General features: G+C 39.4%; 1 protein-coding gene across 2 annotated transcripts in view; it reads left to right on the top strand.

Moving 5' to 3' along the window:
* The window catches only part of CLCN5 (Cl-/H+ antiporter 5), a 208693-nt gene that overhangs the window by 143719 nt on the left and 41197 nt on the right, over positions 1-23777 (top strand). For both annotated transcript variants that reach the window (XR_016036974.1, XM_055393735.2), the window contains exon 3: positions 13172-13318. Coding sequence is in view for 1 of the 2 variants with exons in the window: in XM_055393735.2 (XP_055249710.1) it covers positions 13172-13318 (147 nt within the window). In the remaining variant the exon portion in view is untranslated. The remainder of the gene's footprint in view (positions 1-13171; positions 13319-23777) is intronic.

The raw sequence follows: 23777 nt of genomic DNA, 5'->3' as shown, positions 1-23777 counted from the left end.
AAAAATTGAGCAGAAAGTACAGAGAGTTCCCATATACTTCCCCCACCTCAGTTTTCTCTATTACTAATATCTTGCAGTTAATATAGTACACTTGTTATACTTGATGGGCCAATATTGACACATTATTATTAACTAAAATCCAGAATTTCCTTGATAATTACCCTGATAGCTCAGTTGGTAGAGAATCTGCCTACAACGCAGGAGACCTGAGTTCGATCCCTGGGTTGGGAAGATCCCTTGGAGAAGGGAAAGGCTACCCACTCCAGTATTCTGGCCTGGAGAATTCCATGGACTGTATAGTCCATGAAGACTGTATAGTCCATGGGGTCACGAAGAGTCAGACACGACTAAATGACTCACTTTTAACAAAGTCCAGAGTTTACCTTAGGGTTCCCTTTTTGTGTTTCATATTCCATGGGTTTGAACCAATGTACCATGGCATGTATCCACGATTAGGGTGTCATACAGAATATCTTCACTGCCCTAAAAATTCTCTGTGCTCCGCCTGTTCATCACTCCCTCTTCCCACACCCCTGACAGCCACTGGTCATTTTACTGTCTCCACAGTTTTGCCTTTTCTGGAATGTCATATAGTTGGAATCATACAGTATATAGTCTTGTCCAGATGGCTTTTTATACTTCTTTTAGAATGCCTCCATATCTTTGGGTGACTTGATAGCTCATTTATTTTTTTCACTGAATAATATCCCATTTTAAAGTTAATAATGTCCCATTTTCCCATTATTATGGTTTGTCTATCCTTTCACCTACTGAAGAACATCTTGGTTTTTCCCTGTTTTGGCAATTATGTGTAAAGCTGTTATAAGCATCTGTGTGCAGGTTTTGGTGTGGATGTAAATTTTCAAATCATTTGGGTAAACACCGAGGTGCATGATTGCTGACTCATATAATAAGAGTATGTTTAGTTTTGTAAGAAATTGTCACACGGTCTTCCAAAGTAAGTGTGCTATTTTGCATTCCCACCAACAATGAAGGAGAGTTCCTGTTGCAAAAAAGTTATATTTTACTACATATGACTTAATTCATTTTGTATCTTTCCATGATCAGAAATAACTTTGTCTATCCACCACATCTGGGATGAATATAATATTCTGTGTTCTTTTTAAAATCAGCTCTAAAGATTTTCACTTGTAACTTACTGCAGTGTGGTATATAATTGTATATTGTTTTCCATTTTGATATCTAGCAATCCCTCAACTGTTTACTAAAAAGTGATTGAATCTTTACTTATATTTGCTTTTGCTTGCTTTGTATTGCTTCTGATTTATCAATTATTAAGTTTTAGAAACAGAATATATCCATTGGTAGAATCTCTATTCTTAATCCAATGCTGTAAGGTTTTGGTGATTGTTCCTTTGTACAAGATTAAACGCTGATGGGTTGTTTGCTATATTTACTTTTAAGAAAATATATATACTAGTAACCATGCCTACTTATTCTTCCAGGTGAAGTTCACTATCAATCTTTCAAGTTATCTAAAGAATGCCATGGGGACTCTAGATTAATATATAGTTGTAATACAATTCAGAATTCAAATTAGTGTCTGTTTCATTCTTACTGTATTTAAACTTTCTATCTAAGAACATGATGCATATCGATTTATGTCATTCTTTTTTCCCTCATACTTGGATTTTATAAATTTTAAGGTACTATTTTGTTTCAAGATTATGTCTCTATCATAAATAGATTTCAGCGGTAAAGAATCTGCCTGTGATGCAGAAGATGCAGGAGGCCTGGGGTTCAATCCCTGGGTAGGGAAGATCCCCTGGAAGAGGGTGTGGCTACCCACTCCAGTATTCCTGCCTAGAGAATCCCATGGACAGAGAAGCCTGGCGGGCTACAGTCCATAGGGTCGCAAAGAGTCGGACAGAACAGAAGCGAGTGAGCATGCGGCACATTGTGTTTCAAGATTATGTCTCTATCATAAATAAATTATTGTATTTTCTAGTTCTGTGATAGTTCGTGGGAATGCGGTTGTTTTACCTTATAATTTCTGCATTAATTTGTTACTTTTAGTTATTTTTAGCTAATATTCTTAGAGTTGTATAAATTTCCATTCATGCAATCCAAACATCTCAATTGGATATGTATTCCTTTCCTATATACATTCTTCACTTTTTTCCTCTTAAAGTTTTATTTTACCATGTTAAATATACTAGGTAGCAGGAGGCATCATTCTCTTCCTGTATTAAGGGGAATGAGATTTTGCTTCTTGGTTTTAATTTAAATATTCTGTATCATGTTAAGAAACAAATTTTCCTCCTAGAATATTTTTTAAAATATTTCTAAAAAATACATTCTTGACATCTGTTGAGATGATTATGGCCCTTTTTAAATCTATTAATCTGATAAATGATGTTGATAGATCCCTTGTGGTATCAATCTTGTGTACTTAGAATAAACTCTCCTTATTTATAGTAGTCTAACCTTTCAGTGTAATGCTATATTCAGTTTCTTAAAGTTCATTTGGTGTTTTATGCATATATTCCAAAGTGAGAGTGATCTATAAATTTTGACTGGTGTCTCAAGGACAAGTGGCAGGCTCTTGTCCTTGAATTTCAGGGTGCTTCTCTAGCTATCTTGTTTGTCACTCTCTTGAAAGTCTTCCTCTAACAGGGTTCTATGGTATTTGAAGAATCTCTGTGGGAATTCCCTGGTGGTTCAGTGGTTAGGACTCTGCAATTTCACTGCAGGGGGCACAGCTTCCATCCCTGGTTGGGGAACTAAGATCCCAAGCCTCATGGTGGTGCTATTAGTCGCTCAGTCATGTCTGACTCTTGCGACCACAGACTATAGCCCGCCAGGCTCCTCTGTCCATGGGATTCTTCAGGCAAGAATACTGGAGTGGGTTGCCATTCCCTTTTACAGAGGATCTTCCTGACCCAGGGATTGAACCCAGGTCTCCTGCATTGCAGACAGATTCTTTCCTGTCTGAGCTACAGGGAAGTCTAAGCCTCATGGCACAGCCAGGAAAAAAAAAAAGAATCTTTGAGAAATGCTGATTGCAGCCATGAAATTAAAAGATGCTTGCTCCTTGGAAGGAAAGTTATGACCAACCTAGATAGCATATTAAAAAGCAGAGACATTACTTTGCCAACAAAGGTCCGTCTAGTCAAGGCTATGGTTTTTCCCGTGGTCATGTATGGATGTGAGAGTTGGACTGGGAAGAAAGCCGATCGCCGAAGAATTGATGCTTTTGAACTGTGGTGTTGGAGAAGACTCTTGAGAGTCCCTTGGACAGCAGGAAAATCAAACCAGTCAATCTTAAAGGAAATCAACCCTGAATATTCATTGGAAGGAATGATGCTAAAGCTGAAACTCCATTACTTTGGCCACCTCATGCGACAAGTTGACTCACTGGAAAAGACTCTGATGCTGGGAAGGATTGGGGGCAGGAGGAGATGGGGATGACAGAGAATGAGATGGCTGGATGGCAACACCAACTTGATGGACATGAATTTGAGTGTACTCCAGGAGTTGGTGATGGACAGGGAGGCCTGGCATGCTGTGATTCATGGGGTCGCAAAGAGTCGGACACGACTGAGTGACTGAACTGAACTGAACAGAAGGTAGCATGTTACTATTTCAATTTTAATTTCTCAAGTTTTTAAAGCCCCTTTAATAAATTATCTACTTACCAATATCTTATGCCTTTTCTTCTGTTGGAATTCAGATGCAATAATTTGAACAATCTCTTTATATATCAAAGCTATTTGTCCTTTGGAAAAGTATTTATAGGAAGTACTAGTTTGTTGTTTACTTTATTTCCACTTCCTTCATCTATCAGCATGGTCTCATCTGACTGTTTTGTCCTCTTCTTCCTTCTTAGCAATGGTGAGTGTTGCCCAAGTATGGTTTATCTGTTCTGTGTTTTTTCTCTCCTTTAACAATTCTCAAAGAGTGGTCTGGGCTTCCTGAGCCCAAGAGGTCTACAAAGGTGTAGCCAGTCAAAACTATTTTCATATTAATATTAAGACCCTCTTTCCCCTTTTCATTCTCATTTTCTCAGGAATGTTCAGTGGAGTTTTCTAGAGGTTGTATGACAGGTTCCCGTGTCATTGCTCTGATGGCAAATCGAATATGTGTCCTCTTAAGGCAAACATTAGAAATATTTATGGAGGACGTCCCTGGTGGTGGCTAAGACTCCATGCTCCCAATTCAGGGGATCCAGATTCGATCTCTGGTCAGATAACTAGATCCCATATGCTGCAACTGAAATATCCTGCATGTTACAACTAAGACCTGGTGTGGCCAAATAAATAAATCATACTAAAAAAAGAGGTTTGTGGAAATTCCTTGGTGGTCCAGTGGTTAGGACATTGTGGTTCCACTACAGGGGGCCTGGTCAGGGAACTAAGAACCTGCAAGCCATATGGTGCAACCAAAAATATAAAAAATAAATAAATTTGTAAATAAAGGATTTGCAAAATGCCTCTTACTAAGTTTTTTTTTAATATAGTTTTTTTCTCCAAAGTTAATGTTAACATATAATGGGATGAGTTTGTTATATTTAAATACATTAATAAATATTTATTTTAAATATTTCTGAGTTTGATTTCTAATTCAAATATCTGTAGATATTAATAGAATCCTTATAAATAAAAGTTCTTTAGGTCCCTCAATAATTTTGAACATTAAAGGGATCCTGAGACCAAAAGGTTTGAGGACTGCTGTTTTTGTACTGCCTGTGCTGAGTCCTGTCTTTTCTCTTAACACCTACTCATCTATGAGGATGACTCCCACGTGAAGACCACACTGTGAGAAGAAACACTATTATTTCCTCCTGGGATTTTTACTTGTAATTTTGACAGGTAGAGAAGGTGCCTTGGGTTAAGGATTGGCCCAAATCTCTGAAATAAGATACCTCAACTAATATAATGCTAGGAAATATCTGTGCTTCTTGTTTAATCAAGTTTAGACAGTAACTGTTTACTCCCTCATATGATATACATGTGCTTCTTCTATCATCCTCTATTTTTTATTTATATAATAGTTTTCTATTGTTTACTTTTTAACCTTGACAATGTACTTAAGTCTCTACTGTCCTCTTAACACTTGAAAATAATTCTTGACTTTCTAATAAAGTGATATTTTTATTCTTACTTTTTCCTTTCCTACACTACCTTTATGTCCTTCTTTCATCTGCCACTTTTACTCTGACATTCTCTCCTGTAAATGCTACCCATTGTTCTAAATTATAGACTAACTGGAAAAGCTGAAAATAAATAGATGTCAACAACATCAACAAAAAAAGAAATAAGGTACCTCAGAAACTACTATCCAAGATTTGCATTTCATTTCTGCCTCTCAAAATAAAGTAACTAAATTAGGAATTGAAATATAAACTAGATTATTTACTGAGTTCTATCACTAAGTCAAGCACTTAGTAACAAAGATTTAAGTCACTTTGTCCTCAAGTAGTTCAAAATATAGTAGGCAGAAAAAGGGTGTTTTTATGTATATGCTAGTTCTTAACCACCTTCAAGGTTATTCTTAGGGATGAGTTAATGTTCTTTCTATTAATGATAAGACGATACTTGTGCTGTGCTGTGCTTAGTTGCTTATTCATGTCCAACTCTTTGGGACTTCATGGACTGTAACCCACCAGGCTCCTTTGTCCATGGGGATTCTCCAGGCAAGAATACTGGAGTGAGTTGCCATTCCCTCCTCCAGAGGATCTTCCCAACCCAGGGATCAAACCCAGGTCTCCCACATTGCAGGAGGATTCTTTACCAATGAGCCACCAGGGAAGCCCAAGAATACTGGAGTGGGTAGCCTACCCCTTCTCCAGGGGATCCTTCTGACCCAGGAATCAAGCCAGGGTCTCCTGCATTGCAGGCGGATTCTTTACCAGCTGAGCTATCAGGGAAGCCCCAAGACAATACTTATGTCTTGGTAAATAGTATAATGCCCCATTTAAACTCTTTGTTCCTCTTGTATCCTCCCTTTCCCACGTGTGTGGTACCTGGCATATATTACTTACACAGAATGCCACGTGCAGGTAAACAGTTTTTGTTCTTGAGCAAAAATAAGAAATAGAACATTTCATTGTTTCTTCGTGCTTGTTAGCACTGGAGTATGTGGTATATTTTATATTTTTATTTGAAGGGTCATATGTATCATACTACTCATTGGTTTATATACTTGTTTTGCCAAATGGGCTAGTTGAGATGGAAATATTAATTTACTCATACCAATGTGTGTCACTGTCATTAGTTAAACAGAATGTGGTACCACCTCACATGAGTCATAATGGCCATCATTAAAAAGTCTACAAGCAATAAATGTTGAAGAGGTTGTGGAGAAAAGGTAACCCTCCTATACTTGTTGGTGGAAATGCAAACTGGTGCAGCCACTATGGAGAACAGTATGGAGGGAGGTTCCTTAGAAAACTAAAAATAGAATTACCATGTGATCCAGCAATCCCTGGAATATACCCGGTCAATACTATAATTCAGAAAGATACGTATGCACCCCCGTATTCATAGCAGCACTGTTCACAATAGCCAAAACATGGAAAGAACCTAAATGTCCATCAACACATGAATGGATAAAGAAGACGTTGTGTGTGTGTATGTGTGTTTGTGTGTATATAATGGAATGCTACAGTCATAGAAGGAATGAAATAATGCCATTTGCAGAAACATGAATGCAACTAGACATCATTATACTAAGTAAAGTAAGTCAGAAAGAGAAAGACAATTACCATATTATATCATTTATATGTGGAATCTAAAATATGACAGAATGAACCTATATACAAAACAGAAACAAACTCATAGACATAGAGAATGGACTTGTGTATGTCAAGGGGGATGGGGGAGGGAGAGGGATAGACTAGGAGTTTGGGGTTGGTAGATGCAAACTATTACATTTAGAATGGATACACAACAAGGTCCTACTCTATACCATGGGAACTATCCTCAATGTCCTAGGAAAAACCATAATGGAAAAGAATATTTAAAAAGAATGTATATGTGTGTATAACTGAATCACTTTGCTGTACAGCAGAGTGGCACAACATGGTACATCAACTGTATTTAAATTTTTAAAAAAGATGCTGTTAATAGTATGCCACACCGCCAATTAGCACCATCTCACCCCATCCCTACCTGGCTCTTTCAGTGCAACTGTTGGGAATATTTTCTCTGCCTCCTTTCCCTCACACCTTCCTCCTCCATCCCAAATCACCTACATTGAAACTGGAAGTAGCAAACTGCCTTCCTAGTCCTTTCATCCTCTCTTTTCCAGTCCACTGCTGCCACCACACTTACTTCCTAAAATTGTTTTTTTCATATTGTTCCTCAAAACCTAGGAGACTCCATTTTGGCTTCCCAGGCACTTCATGATCTATCTCCATCAATTTGCTCACAGACAGTTACCCTGTCCTTTGTTGTTGTTGTTTAGTTGCTAAGTCGTGTCTGACTCTTTTGCGACCCCATGGACTGTAGCCCACCAGGCTCTTCTCCATGGGATTTCCCAGGCAAGAATACTGGAATGGGTTGCCATTTCCTTCTCCAGGGGATCCCGACCCAGGGATTGAACCTGCGTCCCCTGCATTGCAGGCGGATTCTCTACCAGCTGAGCCACAAAGGAAACCCAAGAATACTGGAGTGGGTAGCCTATCCCTTCTCCAGGGGAATCAAACTGGGGTCTTCTGCATTGCAAGCGGATTCTTTACCAACTGAGCTATTACTCCCCGACTAGATCACAAATTCCTTGAGAGCAGTGACAGGGTAACAAATACTTTTTGTGTCCTTAATCCTCTTTCCTCATAGTTGAAGGCATAGATTTATTGAGTGTTGGCTACATAAATATGTTGATTGGCTAATACCCTTCCTCCCCAACTAGAATCCTCCTCAAATAAGCATTTATTGAGTACCTTCTCAGGAACAACACTAGAGTTGTTGAGACAACAGAAGTGAGAAGGACATGGTGTAGTCACAAGACTCAAGTGGAAGAGATTATGCAATCAGGATAGATGTCTGAACAAAGGGGGCTTTGAGGGAAAAGCCTGTTTGAGCTGGCCCTAGATGGATTGAAGGGGATTTCACCAGGCTGAAAAGAGGATGGCAGCTGGATGGGATTTCAGCTAGAATATCTGAACCTGATGAGCAAAGGCATGGAGATGTAGAGGTACAGGGCCTATGTGGAGTATAACAAATCTGTGGCAAGAGATAAGTCTGTCTAGGAAGATGGGATCTAGCTTAGATAGGGCTCTGAATGCCATGCTAAAAAAAAAATGTAAACTTGACCCAGAGGCAATGGGAACCAGCTTATGATTTTAAGCAAGAAGGTAACAAAAGGCACTAAAAGTGTCAGCTATGTAATGCGGATATCAACCAAACAACATTTTTCCTTGTTTACCCTCCCCTATAGCCCTCCATTGTGTGACAAGCCCTATAGTAATCCATTAGTTTGGATAATAAAACAAATCCCCTTTGTTCCTGGTCTACCCTAAATTCTGGCTGACCTCACGCATGTGACCATCTAGAGATTTGATTTATTCCAGATGTGCCATTCTCTAGACTGCATCTCATACTGAAGCCCCAAAATATGGAGAGAGCAATAGGCTTGGAGTTCAACTAAATGCAGGATCAAATCTCATCTGTAGAAACTTTACATTATTTCCTCAGTATTCTGCTGCTTTAATTTTTCCTATGGAGCTGTTTTTTATCTGCAAAATAAAACCAAAGACTACCATAGTGTATTATCCACAGGCAAGATACCACTTTGAGTTTTACTGATTATGGTTATTTTCTCTGTTAAACCCCCAGTCTGTTGCATCTGTTTTGCTTGATCTGCTTGCTTCTTATACTTTTCTTTTGTTGATACTTTATTTCTGTATGCTTATTAAGGAAGCACTTTATAACCCAAACACTGAACCAGATAACTGCTGCAGGAAATGTTTGAAATGAGGCAGCTCAATTTAGCCAGATTGTTCTGTGTCAGTGGGTTACAGGAAGGAGTTTGTAAGGCCCCTATGGGGAAATGGAAAAGTTTTCCAGCTTCTCCTTTGTTGAGTCTTCATCTTGTAGTGTCATTATTTTGTTTTAATGAATTCCCAGAACAATAGGTACACCCTCTGAAAATATGACTACAGGACATGTTCCAAAGCCAAATATAAATTATTTTTGGACTCCTCATACTTTTTCTTCCTATGATTTGTGTGGCTAATGTAGAATTGCTGGAACTGTGTAGTTTAAATCATTTCCTGGATGAAACATGTAACCAGTGAAGAGAGAGGGAAAGGATTCTGCATCGTTTTGCAATTTTTTTTGTCTACTTTTCAGTGCTAGTCACTGGAATTCATGGGTGTTGGATGAATTTAAACAGAAAGAAAATCTCTCGAGTTCTTCTCATCAGCTAAAATGGTGCTCATTTTCTGTTAAGATTTCCAGAAACCTAGAATACCTACTGTTAAGATTGAGTGCTTTTATGGGTTTGTTGAACATAGTAAATCCCAGAGTTAGACAAATATTAAGTGCAGATATTGACTCTGATGCCATCTACATTTAAAAGGGACAGTTGATGTGAGGGGTGAGGGCAGGGAACATGCCTTGTTTAGAGGTTATTATTTGTATTTAGGTTAAGGTTATTTCTGCTTGTTTCTGTTGGGTTTGAAACAGCAAAAGAAGTGTATAGGGAGTTCTTGGGAATTTAGTTTCTGGAGCTTAAGATAGAGATGAGAGCTAGAGATAGTAGGTTTCCTTAAAGATAAGGATACTCAGAGTAAGGCTCGGAAATCTGTTATCTCAGTCAGATCCAGAGCAAAGTAGAGAAACTGTTTTTTCTTAAATAAAGAGTAAAGACAGTTCTTCCTGAAAGATAGAAGGAAAGACTGAGAGATTCAGTTTCCTATGTGTCCTTGTTGTTGTTGTTCAGTCGCTAAGTTGTGTCCAACTCTTTGCAACACCATGGATGGCAGCATGCCAGGCTCCTCCATCCTATATTATCTCCCAGAGTTTGCTCAATTCATGTCCATTGAGTCGGTGATGCCATCCAACCATCTCATCTTCTGCTGATCCCTTCTCCCTTCTGCCTTCAATCTTTCCCAGCATCAGGGTCTTTTCCAGTGAGTCAGTTCTTTGCATCAGGTGGACAAAGTATTGGAGCTTCAGCATCAGTCCTTCCAATGAATATTCAGGGTTGATTTCCTTTAGGATTGACTGGTTTGATCTCTTTGCTATCCAAGAGACTCTCAAGAGTCTTCTCTAGCACCGTAAGTTGAAAGCATCAATTCTTGGACGCTCAGCCTTCTTTATGGTCCAACTCTCACATCTGTACATGACTACTGGAAAAACCATAGCTTTGACTAGACAGACCTTTGTCAGCAAAGTAATGTCTCTGCTTTTTAATATGCTGTCTAGGTTTGTCATATGTAGCTTTTCTTCCAAGGAGCAAGTGTCTTTTAATTTCATGGCTTCAGCCAACATCTGCACTGATATTAGAGCCCAAGAAAATAAAATCTGTCACTGCTTCCAGTTTTTCTCCTTCTATTTTCCATGAAATGATGGAACCAGAAGCCATGATCTTAGTTTTTTGAATGTTGAGTTTCAAGCCAGCTTTTTCTCTCTCCTCTTTAACCCTCATCAAGAGGCTCTTTAGTTCCTCTTCACTTTCTGCCATTCAGTTCAGTTCAGTTCAGTCGCTCAGTCGTGTCCGACTCTTTGCAACCCCATGAATCACAGCACGCCAGGCCTCCCTGTCCATCACCAACTCCCGGAGTTCACTCAAACTCATGTCCATTGAGTCGGTGATGCCATCCAGCCATCTCATTCTTTGTCGTCCCCTTCTCCTCCTGCCCCCAATCCCTCCCAGCATCAGAGTCTTTTCCAATGAGTCAACTCGTCTCACGAGGTGGCCAAAGTATTGGAGTTTCAGCTTTAGCATCAGTCCTTCCAATGAACACCCAGGACTGATCTCCTTTAGAATGGACTAGAGTGGTATAATCTCCATATCTGAGATTGTTGATATTTATCCTGGTAATCTGGATTCCAGCTTGTGATTCATCCAGCCTGGCATTTTGCATGATGTAGTGTGCATATAAGTTAATTAAACAGGGTGACAATATATAGCCTTGACATACTCCTTTCCCAGTTTTGAACCAGTCCGCTTTTCTATGTTCGGTTCTAACTATTGCTTCTTGACCTGCATACAGGTCTCTCAGGAGGCAGCTAAAGTGGTCTGGTATTCCCATCTCTTTAAGAATTTTCCACTGTTTGCTGTGATCCACCCAGTCAAAGGCTTTAGTGTAGTCGGTGAAACAGAAGGAAATGTTTTTTCTGGAATTCCCTTACTTTTTCTCTGATCCAGTGGATGTTGGCAGTTTAATCTCTGGTTTCTCTGCCTTTTCTAAATACAGCTTGTACATCTTGGAGTTCTTGGTTCATGTAATACTAAAGCCTTGCTTGAAAGATTTTGAGGATAACCTTGCTAGCATATGAAAAGAGTGCAATTGTACTGTAATTTGAACATTCTTTGTCATTGCCTTTCTTTGAGATTAGAATGAAAACTGACCTTTTCCAGTCCTGTAGACACTGCTGAGTTTTCCAAATTTGCTAGCATATGCAGTGCAGCACTTTTTATAGCACCATCTTCTAGGATTTGAAAATAGTTCAGCTGGAATTCCATCACCTTCACTAGTTTTGTTTGTAGTGATGCTTCCTAAGGCCTCAGTTCAGTTCAGTTCAGTTCAGTCGCTCAGTCGTGTCTGACTCTTTGCGACCCCATGAATCACAGCACGCCAGGCCTCCCTGTCCACCACCAACTCCCGGAGTTCACTCAAACTCATGTCCATCGAGTCGGTGATGCCATCCAGCCATCTCATTCTCTGTCGTCCCCGTCTCCTCCTGCCCCCAATCCCTCCCAGCATCAGTCTTTTCCAGTGAGTCAACTCATCACATGAGGTGGCTAAAGTATTCATCAGTCCTTCCAATGAACACCCAGGATTGATCTCCTAAGGCCTACTTGACTTCAAACTCCAGGATGTCTGGCTCTAGGTGAATGACCACACCATCATGGTTATCTGTATCATTAAGACCTTATCGGTACAATTCTTCTGTGTATTCTTGCAACCTCTTCTTAATCTCTTCTGCTTCTGTTAAGTCCTTACTATTTTTGTCCTTTATTGTGCCTTCTTGGAACTACATTGCCTTCTTGAATTTCTTTCTCTTTGAGTAGGTTTTGATCACTACCTCCTGTACAATGTTACAAACCTTTGTCCATAGTTATCTAGTACTCTATCAGATCTATTCCCTTGAATCTATTCATCACCTCCACTGTATAATCCTAAGGGATTTGATTTAGGTCGTATCTGAATGGCCTAGTGCTTTCCCTACTTTCTTCAATTTGAGCCTGAATTTGGTGATTAAGGAGCTCATGATCTGAGCCACAGTCAGCCCCAGGTCTTGTTTTTGCTGACTGTATAGAAGTTCTCCATCTTTGACTGCAAAGAATATAATCAATCTGCTTTTGATATTGACCATCTGGTGATATCCATGTGGAGAATTGTCTCTTGTGTTACATGGTAAGGGTAGCAGTGCATTATATCTGGAGGGTAACTGAATATGTTAAGTAATTTGCATGTCTGTATTATTTAAATAATAACATAAAATAAGACATATGAATAAATGGTAACCCAAAAGGTGAAGACTACCTAAATGTCGAGCAACTGATAAATGAATCAATAAAATGTGGTATATCCATACAATGCATATTATTTAATCCTGAAAAGAAATGTAGACTGATACATATTACATCATGTTTGAGCCTTGAAAAATATATGAGAAATAAAAGAAGCCAGACACAAAGGGCCACATACTGTATGGTTATATTTATATGAAATACCCAGAATTAGCAAATCCACAGACAGAAAGAAAATAGAGGCTATAAAGAGCTGGGGTAAGAGGGAGAAGGGAAGTTACGTTTATTGCATAGTGAGTTTCTGTGTGAGATGATGAAAAATTTCTGGAAATAAAGAGTGATGATGATTGTGTGTCATTGTAAATGTGCTGAATGCTTCAATTGCCAGTTTAAAGTGGTTTAAGTGGTAAATTTTGTTATGTGTATTTACCACGATAAAAAAAAAATAAGTGGTAAGGGGTTTGGAACTCACTGTAATAAACCTCCTGTTTTTCTTTTTGCGCAGGAGCCATGGATCACAGAGGCTTTCACCAGGGGAGTTTCAATAGCTTCCAAAGTAGCTCCAGTGATGAAGACTTGATGGACATACCGGGGACAGCCATGGATTTCTCCATGAGAGATGATGTTCCTCCTTTAGATGGAGAAATAGAAGGTATTATTACTCCTGATGATAATTTATCTTTTTCAAAATTATTTCTAATGTATCTACAATAACATTAATTTATCTACTTGTACCCAATCCTGTGAGTTTTAACACGTGCTTAGATTACTTGTAACCCTTCCCAGCAATAGGATATAGAATAGTTCAACACTTCCAAAGAATTCCTTCTTATTACCCTTTGCACTCAGACCTCCCCTACCCTCAACCCCTGGTAACCACTGGTTTGTTCTCTGGCCCATAGTTTTTCCTTTTCGAGAATGTCATATACATGGAGTCACATAGTATGTCAACTTTTTATTTTGCAGTTTTGATTGTACTGGGTCTTCATTGCTGCATGTGGGCTTTCTCTAGTTAAGGCAAGTGGGGGCTGTTGTTCGTTGTGGTGCATGGGCTTCTCATCGTGGTGGTTTCTCTTGCTGTGGCACACGGGGCCTAGAGCATGCAGGCTTAAGTAGTTGCAACTCTCGGTCTCTAGAGGGCAGGCTCAGTAGTGGTGGTGCACAGACTTAGTTGCTCCGCAGCCTGTGGGATCTTCCTGGACCAGGGATCAAACCTGTGTCTCCTGCATTTGCAGGCAGATTCTTAACCACTGGAGCACCAAGGAAGACCAGTATGTCCACTTTTGAGACTGACTTCATTTACTCAGCTTAATGCTTTGGAGATTCACCCAAGTTGTTCATTCCTTGCTGAATAGTATACCCCAGAGTGAAATCACTGAATAGTGTGATAAATGTGTGCTGAACTTTATAAGAAGCTGCTGAACCATTTTCCAGAGTGGCTGTACCATTTTTCATCTGAGCTAGCCACATTTGGTAGGTAGTTCCACTTGTCCTGCATTCTCCACAGCTCTTGGTATTTTCAGTAATTTTTATTTTAACCATTCTAACAACTATGTAGTATTATTTCATAATGGTTTAATTTCATTTTCCTAATGGCTTATGATTTTGAACATAATTTCATGTGTGTATTTGCCAAATTTATATCCTCTGATGAAATGTCTGTTCAAATCCTTTCCCCCTTTTATAATTGTTTTTTTTTATTATCTGGAATATATTTATGAAAGGAGAATTCCTCTTCTGTATTGTTTGGTTATCCAGTAATGTCATTCTTTTCATTGGCTACATATAATTTCGTGGGATAGCGCTAGCATAGTTTGTTTAACTAAGCTTCTATTAATGCACATTTCAGTTGTTTACAATATTTTGCTATTTGTGTGTGTATGTGTGTGGGGGGTGTGTGTGTATCTTTTAAGTGTATGAGAGCATTTTTGTAGCATGAGTGTGTAAGAGTTTGTATTTCCCCACCACCTTATTTTTTCATCTTTACAATATGATGAAATAAATATATCCCCATTATTGTAATTTTCACTTTTTAAAATTAATGAGCTTGAGCATATTTTCATGTTTATTAACCATTTAAATTTCTTTTTCTGGGGAATTCCCTGGTGGTCCAGTGGTTCAGACTTCACATTCTCACTGCCAGGAGCCTGGGTTCAGTTCCTGATTGAGGAACTAAGATCCTACAAGCCCCATGACATGGCCAAAAAAAATTCTTTTTCTGAAAGTTTCCTGTTCCTACGATGTTCCTGTTTTTCTAATGGACTATCTTATTTTTTATAAGAGCCCTTTATAGCTCAGTTGGTAAAGAATCTGCCTGCGATGCAGGAGACCCCAGTTTGATTCCTGGGCTGGGAAGATCCACTGGAGAAGGGATAGGCTACCCACTCCAGTATTCTTGGTCTTCCCTTGTGTCTTAGCTGATAAAGAATCTGCCTGCAATGTGGGAGACCTGGGTTAGATCACTGGGTTGGGAAGATCCCCTGGAGAAGGGAAAGGCTATCCACTTCAGTATTCTGGCCTGGAGAATTCCATGGACTAAGTCCATGGGGTCAGAAACAGTCGGAAACAACTGAGTGACTTTCACTTTATATTATTATTCTTAATCTTTTGTCTAATGTAGGTTGAAAATATATATTTTTTCTCTTTCTGGTTTGCCTTTGTTAGCTTTGTTTTTTTAATCTTCAAATATTTTAAACTGTGTATATAGCTAGGTATATAACCCTTTTGTATCTGTTGAGTTTCTTGTTATAATTAGAAAGGACTGTATCACTTTAAGATTAAATTTATGTAATTACTTAAAACTGTTGTCTGTTTCTTTATGTTACTGGGATTGCCATTCTCAAAGTGAAGTCAGGGGACAAGTAACTACTGTCAGAATTCATTATTTAGCAAATTTGTGTTAAGGGCATATGACATTGCAGATATTTTTTTTAGGTTCTGGGAATTAGCAAGGCTTTAAGGCACCATACCTGCCTTCATGAAGTTGACTCTAGCTAGCCTAACAGAAACATAACTGTTCATGACAGTATCTATCTCTTAGAGTTGTTTTCAGGATTAAATGAGATAATAATATATAAAATGCTTATGTATCTGGCATCAAGTTAATGCTCAATAAAATGTTAGCTATCATTATCATCGTTATTTTATGTCTATTATAACCCTATATTATAAGTGCTATAGCTCTTATAAGAACTTAGCAGAGGACGCATTCTGTGTGTGTGTCTATGTAGGACTGGAAAAAATTTCACAGAAAAGGTGTGTTTGAGAAGGGCTTTGGAAGATAGTTACTTGGTAGGAGGAAGAGCATTCAAGGCAGAAAGTAAGCTTTTACAGAGCAGCACACATAATATATAGAGGTGTAAAATGGAAGATATAAGCCTAAATAAGCAAATTTGGGTCTTGAATGTCATGTTGAGAAGTTTGAATGAACCTTATTGTCACTGTGAGGACAAACTCCTTCATATAGCACCTGCTATGAACCAGGTACTGCTATAGGCACTAGGAATACAGTGGCCGGATTAACATAGATAAGATCCAAGCTGATCTGGAATTTAGATTTAGTTGGATAAATAAACAGACAGATTCTCTAGTTAATTATGACAATAGATGATAACCGGGGAATAATACTGTAGTTGGAAAGGTTCTCTGAGGGGAGGCAAACAACTTGGGATGAATATACCAGTATGAAAAACATGGATTCAAAAGGATAACAAGGGGCTTTCCTGGTAGCTCAGTGGTAAAGAATCTGCCTGCCAGTGAAGGAGACACAGGTTTGGTCCCTGATCCAGAAAGATTCCACATGACGTGGAGCAGCTAAGCCCCTGCACCACAACTATTGAGTCTGTGATCTAGAGCCTGGGAGCTACAACTACCAAGCCTACGTGCCCTATAGCCCATTCTCTGCAACAAGAGAAATCACTGTAATGAGAAGCCCACACGCTGAAACTAGAGAGTAACTTCCACTCCCCGCAACTAGACAAGAGCTTGCGCAGCAATGAAGACCCTGCAAAACCAAAAATAAATGAATAAATAAAAAATTTTAAAAAAGATAAAGAAATTTGCTTGGTAAAGTTACCTCAGGGCAGTGACAGTAGAAGAGAGCCCTTGAATTTAAAGTTCATAGCTTAGTATTTGGTGGGTTTTCCTATTTGCCTACTATAAAAGGAACATTTGTGTATCATGTCCATTTATGTGTAGTTATAACCATAATGAATCAGTTATGCCAATTACTGGCTCTACTGAAGTGGTCAGTTAGGGTATCTGTTAAATTGGCTACCTCTACTTAAGCCTTCTGGCTAAACCAGAGTAGTTTAGTTATCATCATTGCTTTTAATGAAAAGTGATTTCATATGGCATCTATATGACCAAAGTACTTTTTGTGTGTTCATATTGCTCTCAGTAGGTGATGGGGTGAATATCCGTTATTCTCATTTAATAAACTAGAAAACTGAGGCAGGCAAGATTTTGACATTGCTTATGATTGTAGAATATGGTTTTCCACGAGTAGTCCTTCACTTTTCACTATCCTTTACAGGAGAATTACTACTTGTGGTTTCCAGAGTCTGACCATATAATAATGAAGCTGTTTTCCATGAACCACGCACAAAAATCAGTCCACTTACGATACTCTGTAATGATATAATTTTCTTGCTTTGCTTTTTAGTTGTTCTTACTTTAATGTTTTCACACAGTATTTCCTAATGATCATGACAACAGCAATAGAAAAGAAAGGTCATAAAGTCCTTGATATTCGGTGGTGAAACTGTGCATAAAATATTACATTGTGTACCAGGCACAATAGCACGTACTAAAAAGATTAGTTAAAAGGAACTTGAAAGGCAGTAGAAGTGGTTCTTGCTTTCCAGATGGCTGGAGGGGCTGATTTATGAGGAATGAATAAATAAATTATGCATGGCACGGTTAAATGCATCTGAGGTAGTGTTATAGTAGTCTGTAAATTACAAGAAACATAAACACAGAGATCTGAATGAACGGGAGGAAGAGGCAAATAGAAAAGGGGTTTGAGTAACAGGAAAAAATTCAGAGCTATTCTCGTAGTCCATCTGTTCTCACTTGCCTGCCTCCGCAGCCTGGAACTCCTTGTCAGCAATTCAGTCATGCGTACATTCAGTATTTTATGGAACACCCACATATGAACTGTGCTGTTTTGGTAATGTTCTTCGATACCCTTCTTCCTCTCACTTCCTCATCTTTCTACCTAGCCTGCCTTGCTGCTACTCCCTAACTGTAGAATGAAGAGATATTCCTGGCAGAGAGTGCAGCACAGGTAGAGGAAGCAGCAGCATGAGAGACCCTTTTCTGCTCAATAAACAGAGGCTGTGAGTCAGGGGCATGAGACTCAAGGGTGGGGATGGTGACAGTTGGAGCAGGAGATAGGTTGGGAGAGCTTTTAGACCTTACCTTGTAACCAAGCAGTTAACAAATGATTTAAAAGCAGAGGAATGATGTGATTAGATTGATCTTTTAGAGAATGTATGGCAGTGTGGAGGGTGGATTCATAGGAAGGGTATGCTGGAGACTGGAAGACCATTAAACTGTTAGTTTTGAACAATCTAGGCAAAAGAGCAAAGGCCTGAATTAAGACAGCAGGAATGGAGATGGGGGAAGAATAAGTTCTGGAGAAATTTTGGAGTGAGCATCAATAAGACCAATTAGACATGGAGAACAGACCAGAAACGTCAGAGATGACTTACAAGCCCAGGTGGAGTACAGGCAGGCCATTTCTGCCTCACATGTGAGCACATGCCCAGGCCACCACTGCCAGCCTCAGCATAAGCTCCTGATGTCCCAGGGAAGGGGAAAAAAACTCTTTTAAAATGAAAAATATGACAGTGCATGAAATACACCATGGAAGTTGTGAAACAGTTTTATTTGTTCTGCCCTGCTGTAAAAAACAAAACAAAAATACCAGAATGGAGAAACCTACCATCATCATCTCAGTTCAGTTCAGTCGCTCAATCGTGTCCGACTCTTTGCGACAGCACGCCAGGCCTCCCTGTCCATCACCAACTCCCGGAGTTCACTCAAACTCATGTCCATCGAGTCGGTGATGCCATCCAGCCATCTCATTCTCTGTCGTCCCCTTCTCCTCCTGCCCCCAATCCTTCCCAGCATTAGAGTCTTTTCCAGTGAGTCAGCTCGTCGCATGAGGTGGCCAAAGTATTGGAGTATCAGCTTTAGCATCAGTCCTTCCATTGAACACCCAGGATTGATCTCCTCTAGAGTGGACTGGTTGGATCTCCTTGCAGTCCAAGGGACTCTCAAGAGTCTTCTCCAACACCACAGTTCAAAAGCATCAATTCTTTGGCGATCAGCTTTCTTCACTTTCCAACTCTCACATCCATACATGACCACGGGAAAAACCATAGCCTTGACTAGACGGACCTTTGTTGGCAAAGTAATGTCTCTGCTTTTTAATATGCTATCTAGGTTGGTCATAACTTTCCTTCCAAGGAGTAAACGTCTTTTAATTTCATGGCTGCAATCAGCATCTGCAGTGATTTTGGAGCCCAAAAAAACAAAGTCTGACACTGTTTCCCCATCTATTTCCCATGAAGCGATGGGACCAGATGCCATGATCTTCGTTTTCTGAATGTTGAGCTTCAAGCCAAACTTTTCACTCTCCTCTTTCACTTTCATCAAGAGGCTTTTGAGTTCCTCTTCACTTTCTGCCATAAGGGTGGTGTCATCTGCATATCTGAGGTTATTGATATTTCTCCCAGAAATCTTGATTCCAGCTTGTGCTTCTTCCAGCCCAGCGTTCCTCATGATGTACTCTGCATATGAGTTAAATAAGCAGGGTGGCAATATACAGCCTTGACATACTCCTTTTCCTATTTGGAACCAGCCTGTTGTTCCATGTCCAGTTCTAACTGTTGCTTCCTGACCTGCATACATGATGAACAGTATCATCATCTCAGTTAGGCTCTCCCAAACTGACTCAAGCAATTTGTGTGTGTGGTGCGAGAAGGAGAAGGAAATGGAAATTGGGATCCATCACTCTCAAGATATTCAAACTTCCCTCAACACTTAGCCTAGTAATACAAGTAGCAGCAGCAGCAGTAGTAGTAGTAATAGTGTTAGTTGCTCAGTTATGTCTGACTCTCTGCAACCCCATGGACTGCAGCCCACCAGGCTCCTCTGTCCATGGGATCCTCCAGGCAAGAATACTGGAGTGATTTGCCATTCCCTTCTCCAGGGGATCTTCCTGACTCAGGGATCGAACTCAGGTCTCTTGCAATGTAGGCAGATTTTTTAAACACTTAGCCTAGGAGAATGGCAATTGTTATTGCTGCTTTTTGAGCTTGAAAAAAGAGTGACTGATATCAGAAGCTCTGTGGAGCCATAAACCTCACCTGTTTTATATGCTGAACCCATAAAATGAGATGTATGGTGATGGTCCACAGGCTTTAAAGTTTCCTTAATGGGAAAATACCTGGTCATATTTTAGAATGTATACCCTGTAATCTCTCCCCCATTTATGTTTATATTGTTGTCTTAAGTATATGTTTTATGGATCTACTGAGTTTTTACGCAATGTCCCATCCAGGATACAACATTACATTTTTTCATTGTGTCTCCTTGGGCCCCTCTTGGCTGTGATGGTTTCTTAGAGTTCCTTTCTATTTGGTGATCTTGACAGTTTTGAGGAGTACTGGCCAGGTGTTTGTAGATTGTTGCTCAACTGGGATTTGTTTGATGTTTTTCTCATAATTAGACTAAGGCTTGGGGGAGAAGACTAGAGGTAAAATGTCTTTCTTACCACATTCATATCAAAGGTATATACCATCAGTATGACTCATGACTGCCGGTGTTCACCTTAATCACTTGGCTGAGACAATATTTATCCATTTTTTCAACTGTGAAGTTACACTTTTTTCATCCTTTTCATAATGTGTTCTTTGGAAGGAAGTCACTGCATAGCTGACACTTAAGAATAAGGCAGTTATTCTCTACCTCCTTGAGGGTGGAATATCTAAAGATACTATTTGGAACTGTTCTTCATTAGAGATTTCTCTATTCTCTCCCAGTTATTTATTCAATCACTTATTTATAACAGTAGGGACTCATTTGTTTAATACTTTGGACTATAATCCATTATTATTTATTTTATTCAAATTTTTCTAGCTGTGCATTCGAAGCTCTTTCAGTTGGCTCTGTTTCCCTTTGACATACCCCTGTCACTGTGGAGGTTTCTTGAGCACTTACTTACTTACTGGTACTACGACATACTCCAGGCCCATGTTATGTATTTCCTGACTCAGTCCTAGAATCAGCCATTTCTCCAAGGAGCCCTGGTTCCTTTCAGTAGAGGTTGGTATTAGAAACCAAGATCTGGGCATTCAGTGTTCTTTTTTCTATTGGAGTGTTGTTGATTCTAGGCCTTCTCAGTAAGGAAATACAAATATATGTGTATACTGACCTACATATTTAACTATCTGCATCTATATTATAAAGCTAAACATGAGATCATACTGATGTCTCTAATTCTAACCCATTAACACAAGGTTCACTCTTGCCTTCTTCCCTTACTTGTCTGTAACCTTCCCCTTAAGGTAGTGAGAAACATGGCTCTCACCATCCACCATCCAATTTTTAACTGTTCATTTCCAGTATACAGGCATTGATTTCAAATTGTTAACCCATATCTTTCATGGGAAACTACTTTATCAACTAGAATAAAGCACTTATACAAAATTCCTTTTGCCTTTAGTTTTAAAAACTCCATTTCTAGTTACTTGGGTCAGCATCTTTTCCTTTTACCCCTTTTAGTGAGGCTGTTTCACACATTTGTAATATAATTAGATTCTTTTGTCACTTAATGCATTCCATCCTGGGATTTTTTAAAAATTGCATACATTAAGGTTCACTCTTTGTGTTGTAAAACTCTATAGATTTTAACAAGTACATGGTGACATGTATCTACTATTACAATATCATGCAGAATAGTTTCACTGCCCTGAGAAATCCCATGTCTTACCTATTCAGTGTCCTTCCTTCTGAGCCCCTGGTAACCATCAATCCATTTTCATCTTCATAAATTTGTCTTTTCCAGGATATCTTTGGGCTTCCTGGGTGGCTCAACCAGTAAAGAATCTGCCTGCAGTGCAGGAGAACGTGGGTTTGATCCCTGGGTCAGGAAGATCCCCTGGAGAAGGGAATAGCTACCCATTCCAATATTCTTGCCTGGAAAGTCCCATGGACAGAGGAGCCTGGTGGGCTGTATAGTCCATAGGGTCTCAAAGAGTTGGATACAACTGAGTGACTAACACTTTGAGAGTTTCTTTATAAACGGAATCATACAGTGTGTAGACTTTTCAGATTGGCTTCTTTCATTTAGCAATATGCATTTAAGGCTCTTCTATGTCTTTGTGTAGGTTGATAGCTCATTCCTTTTCATTGCTGAATAATATTCCATTGTCCAGATATACACAGTTAGTCTTATTCATTCACCTACCTACTGCATAACATCTTGGTTTCTTCCAACTTTTGACAATTATGACTAAAGCTGCTACAAATATCTGTGTGCGAGCTTTCCCATAGGCATAAGTTTTCAAGTCAGTTGGGTAAATGTATGGGTGTATGATTTCTGGATTATGTGATAAGACTTTTTAGTTTTATGAGAAATTGCCAAACTGTCTTCTAAAGTGGCTGCGCCATTTTGTCTCCCCGTCAACAGTGATTGATAGTTCCTGTAACTCCACATCCTTGCAAGCAGTTGGTACTGTCAGTGTTTTAGATTTTAGCCATTCTAATAGGTTTGCAGTGGGATCTCATTGTTAATTTGCATTACCCTAATGACAAATGATGATGAGCATCTTTTCATTTGCTATTTGCCATCTGTATGTCTTCTTTGATGAGGGTCAGATCTTTTGCTTTTAGATCTTCTTTTCTAATATATACATTTAATACTGTACATTTCTAGGACTGCTCTTGTTGTATCCCACACATTTTGTTATGTTGTATTTTCATTTTCACTTCAAAATGTTTGAAAATTCACCTTGAGAGCTCTTTAACCCATGGGTTATTTGGAAGTGTGTTGCTTAATTTCCAGTTATTTTGGCATTTTCCAGCTATTTTTCTGTGGGTTTCTAGTTTAATTCTCTTGTGTTAAGATTTATGTTAAACTGGCTAGGAGCTGGGCTGTGTTTAATGTTTGGTGTAATTATTGGTGCTAGGGGGCTAAATCTCTCCAGTGTCCTTGTTTTTGTCTCCTCTCTTGACTGAGTTTCCTTAAGCACCACTCCCATTCTGTATCTTGCAACTGTAGTTCACTGTTGTTAAGTATGAAAGTGAAAGCATTAGTAACTCAGTCATGTCTGACTCTTTGTGATCCCATGGAGTGTAGCCTGCCAGGCTCCTCTGTCCATGGGATTTCCCAGGCAAGAATACTGGAGTGGGTTGCCATTCCCTTCTCCAGGGGATCTTCCGAACCCAGGGATGGAACATAGGTCTCCTGCATTGCTGCTGCATTCTTTACCTTCTGAGCCAGTATACGGGAGCCCTATTGGTATGGTGGTATGGTATGGGGGAATAGGTAATTTTATAATTTTCTGATTAAATTGCAGTGTCTGTTGGACCTGTGTTTTGTATTTGACCTTCACAAAATATAATCCAGTGGTATAGCATTGTGTTTTCCCTGCCCCCTACTCCTGTCAGTATTTCCAACCCCTTTCCAGGAAGCCCAGACCCCTATTGACTTTGTTTTTTTTTCCCTTAGGTGAGATTAGGAGGCTGGGGTGGGGGTTTGGGAGGGAAGAATGCCCTTCCCCTACCTGGGATAAGTCTCAGGCAAAGTATTTTCCCCTGGAGCATAGGCCTTTGTTACAATGACCTGTTTGGCCTATTTCACAATAACTCTTAGCTTCTCATCAGTCTGGAGGAGATCTTTGAGAACACCAAAGTATAGGCTCAGAAGTTTCTTATTCTCACATAAGTCCACACTCAGCCTTCAGAAATTAGTCAGAATTGCCATTTAAGTGGCCAGGTAAGCAGATCTTTCTCAGTGTCTTTTCAGATAAGCCTGTCTCTTCAGATTTGGGGGTTGGAATTTCCCTTGCAACCTTATAATTCCCTGGTGAATCCTAGAA

This window comes from Moschus berezovskii, chromosome X, assembly GCF_049115385.1.
Source record: "Moschus berezovskii isolate FMDL1 chromosome X, NW_MosBer_1.0, whole genome shotgun sequence".
NCBI lineage: Eukaryota > Metazoa > Chordata > Mammalia > Artiodactyla > Moschidae > Moschus > Moschus berezovskii.
The sequence above is the reverse complement of the archived record's forward strand: the minus strand, read 5'-3'. Positions and strand labels throughout refer to the sequence as shown.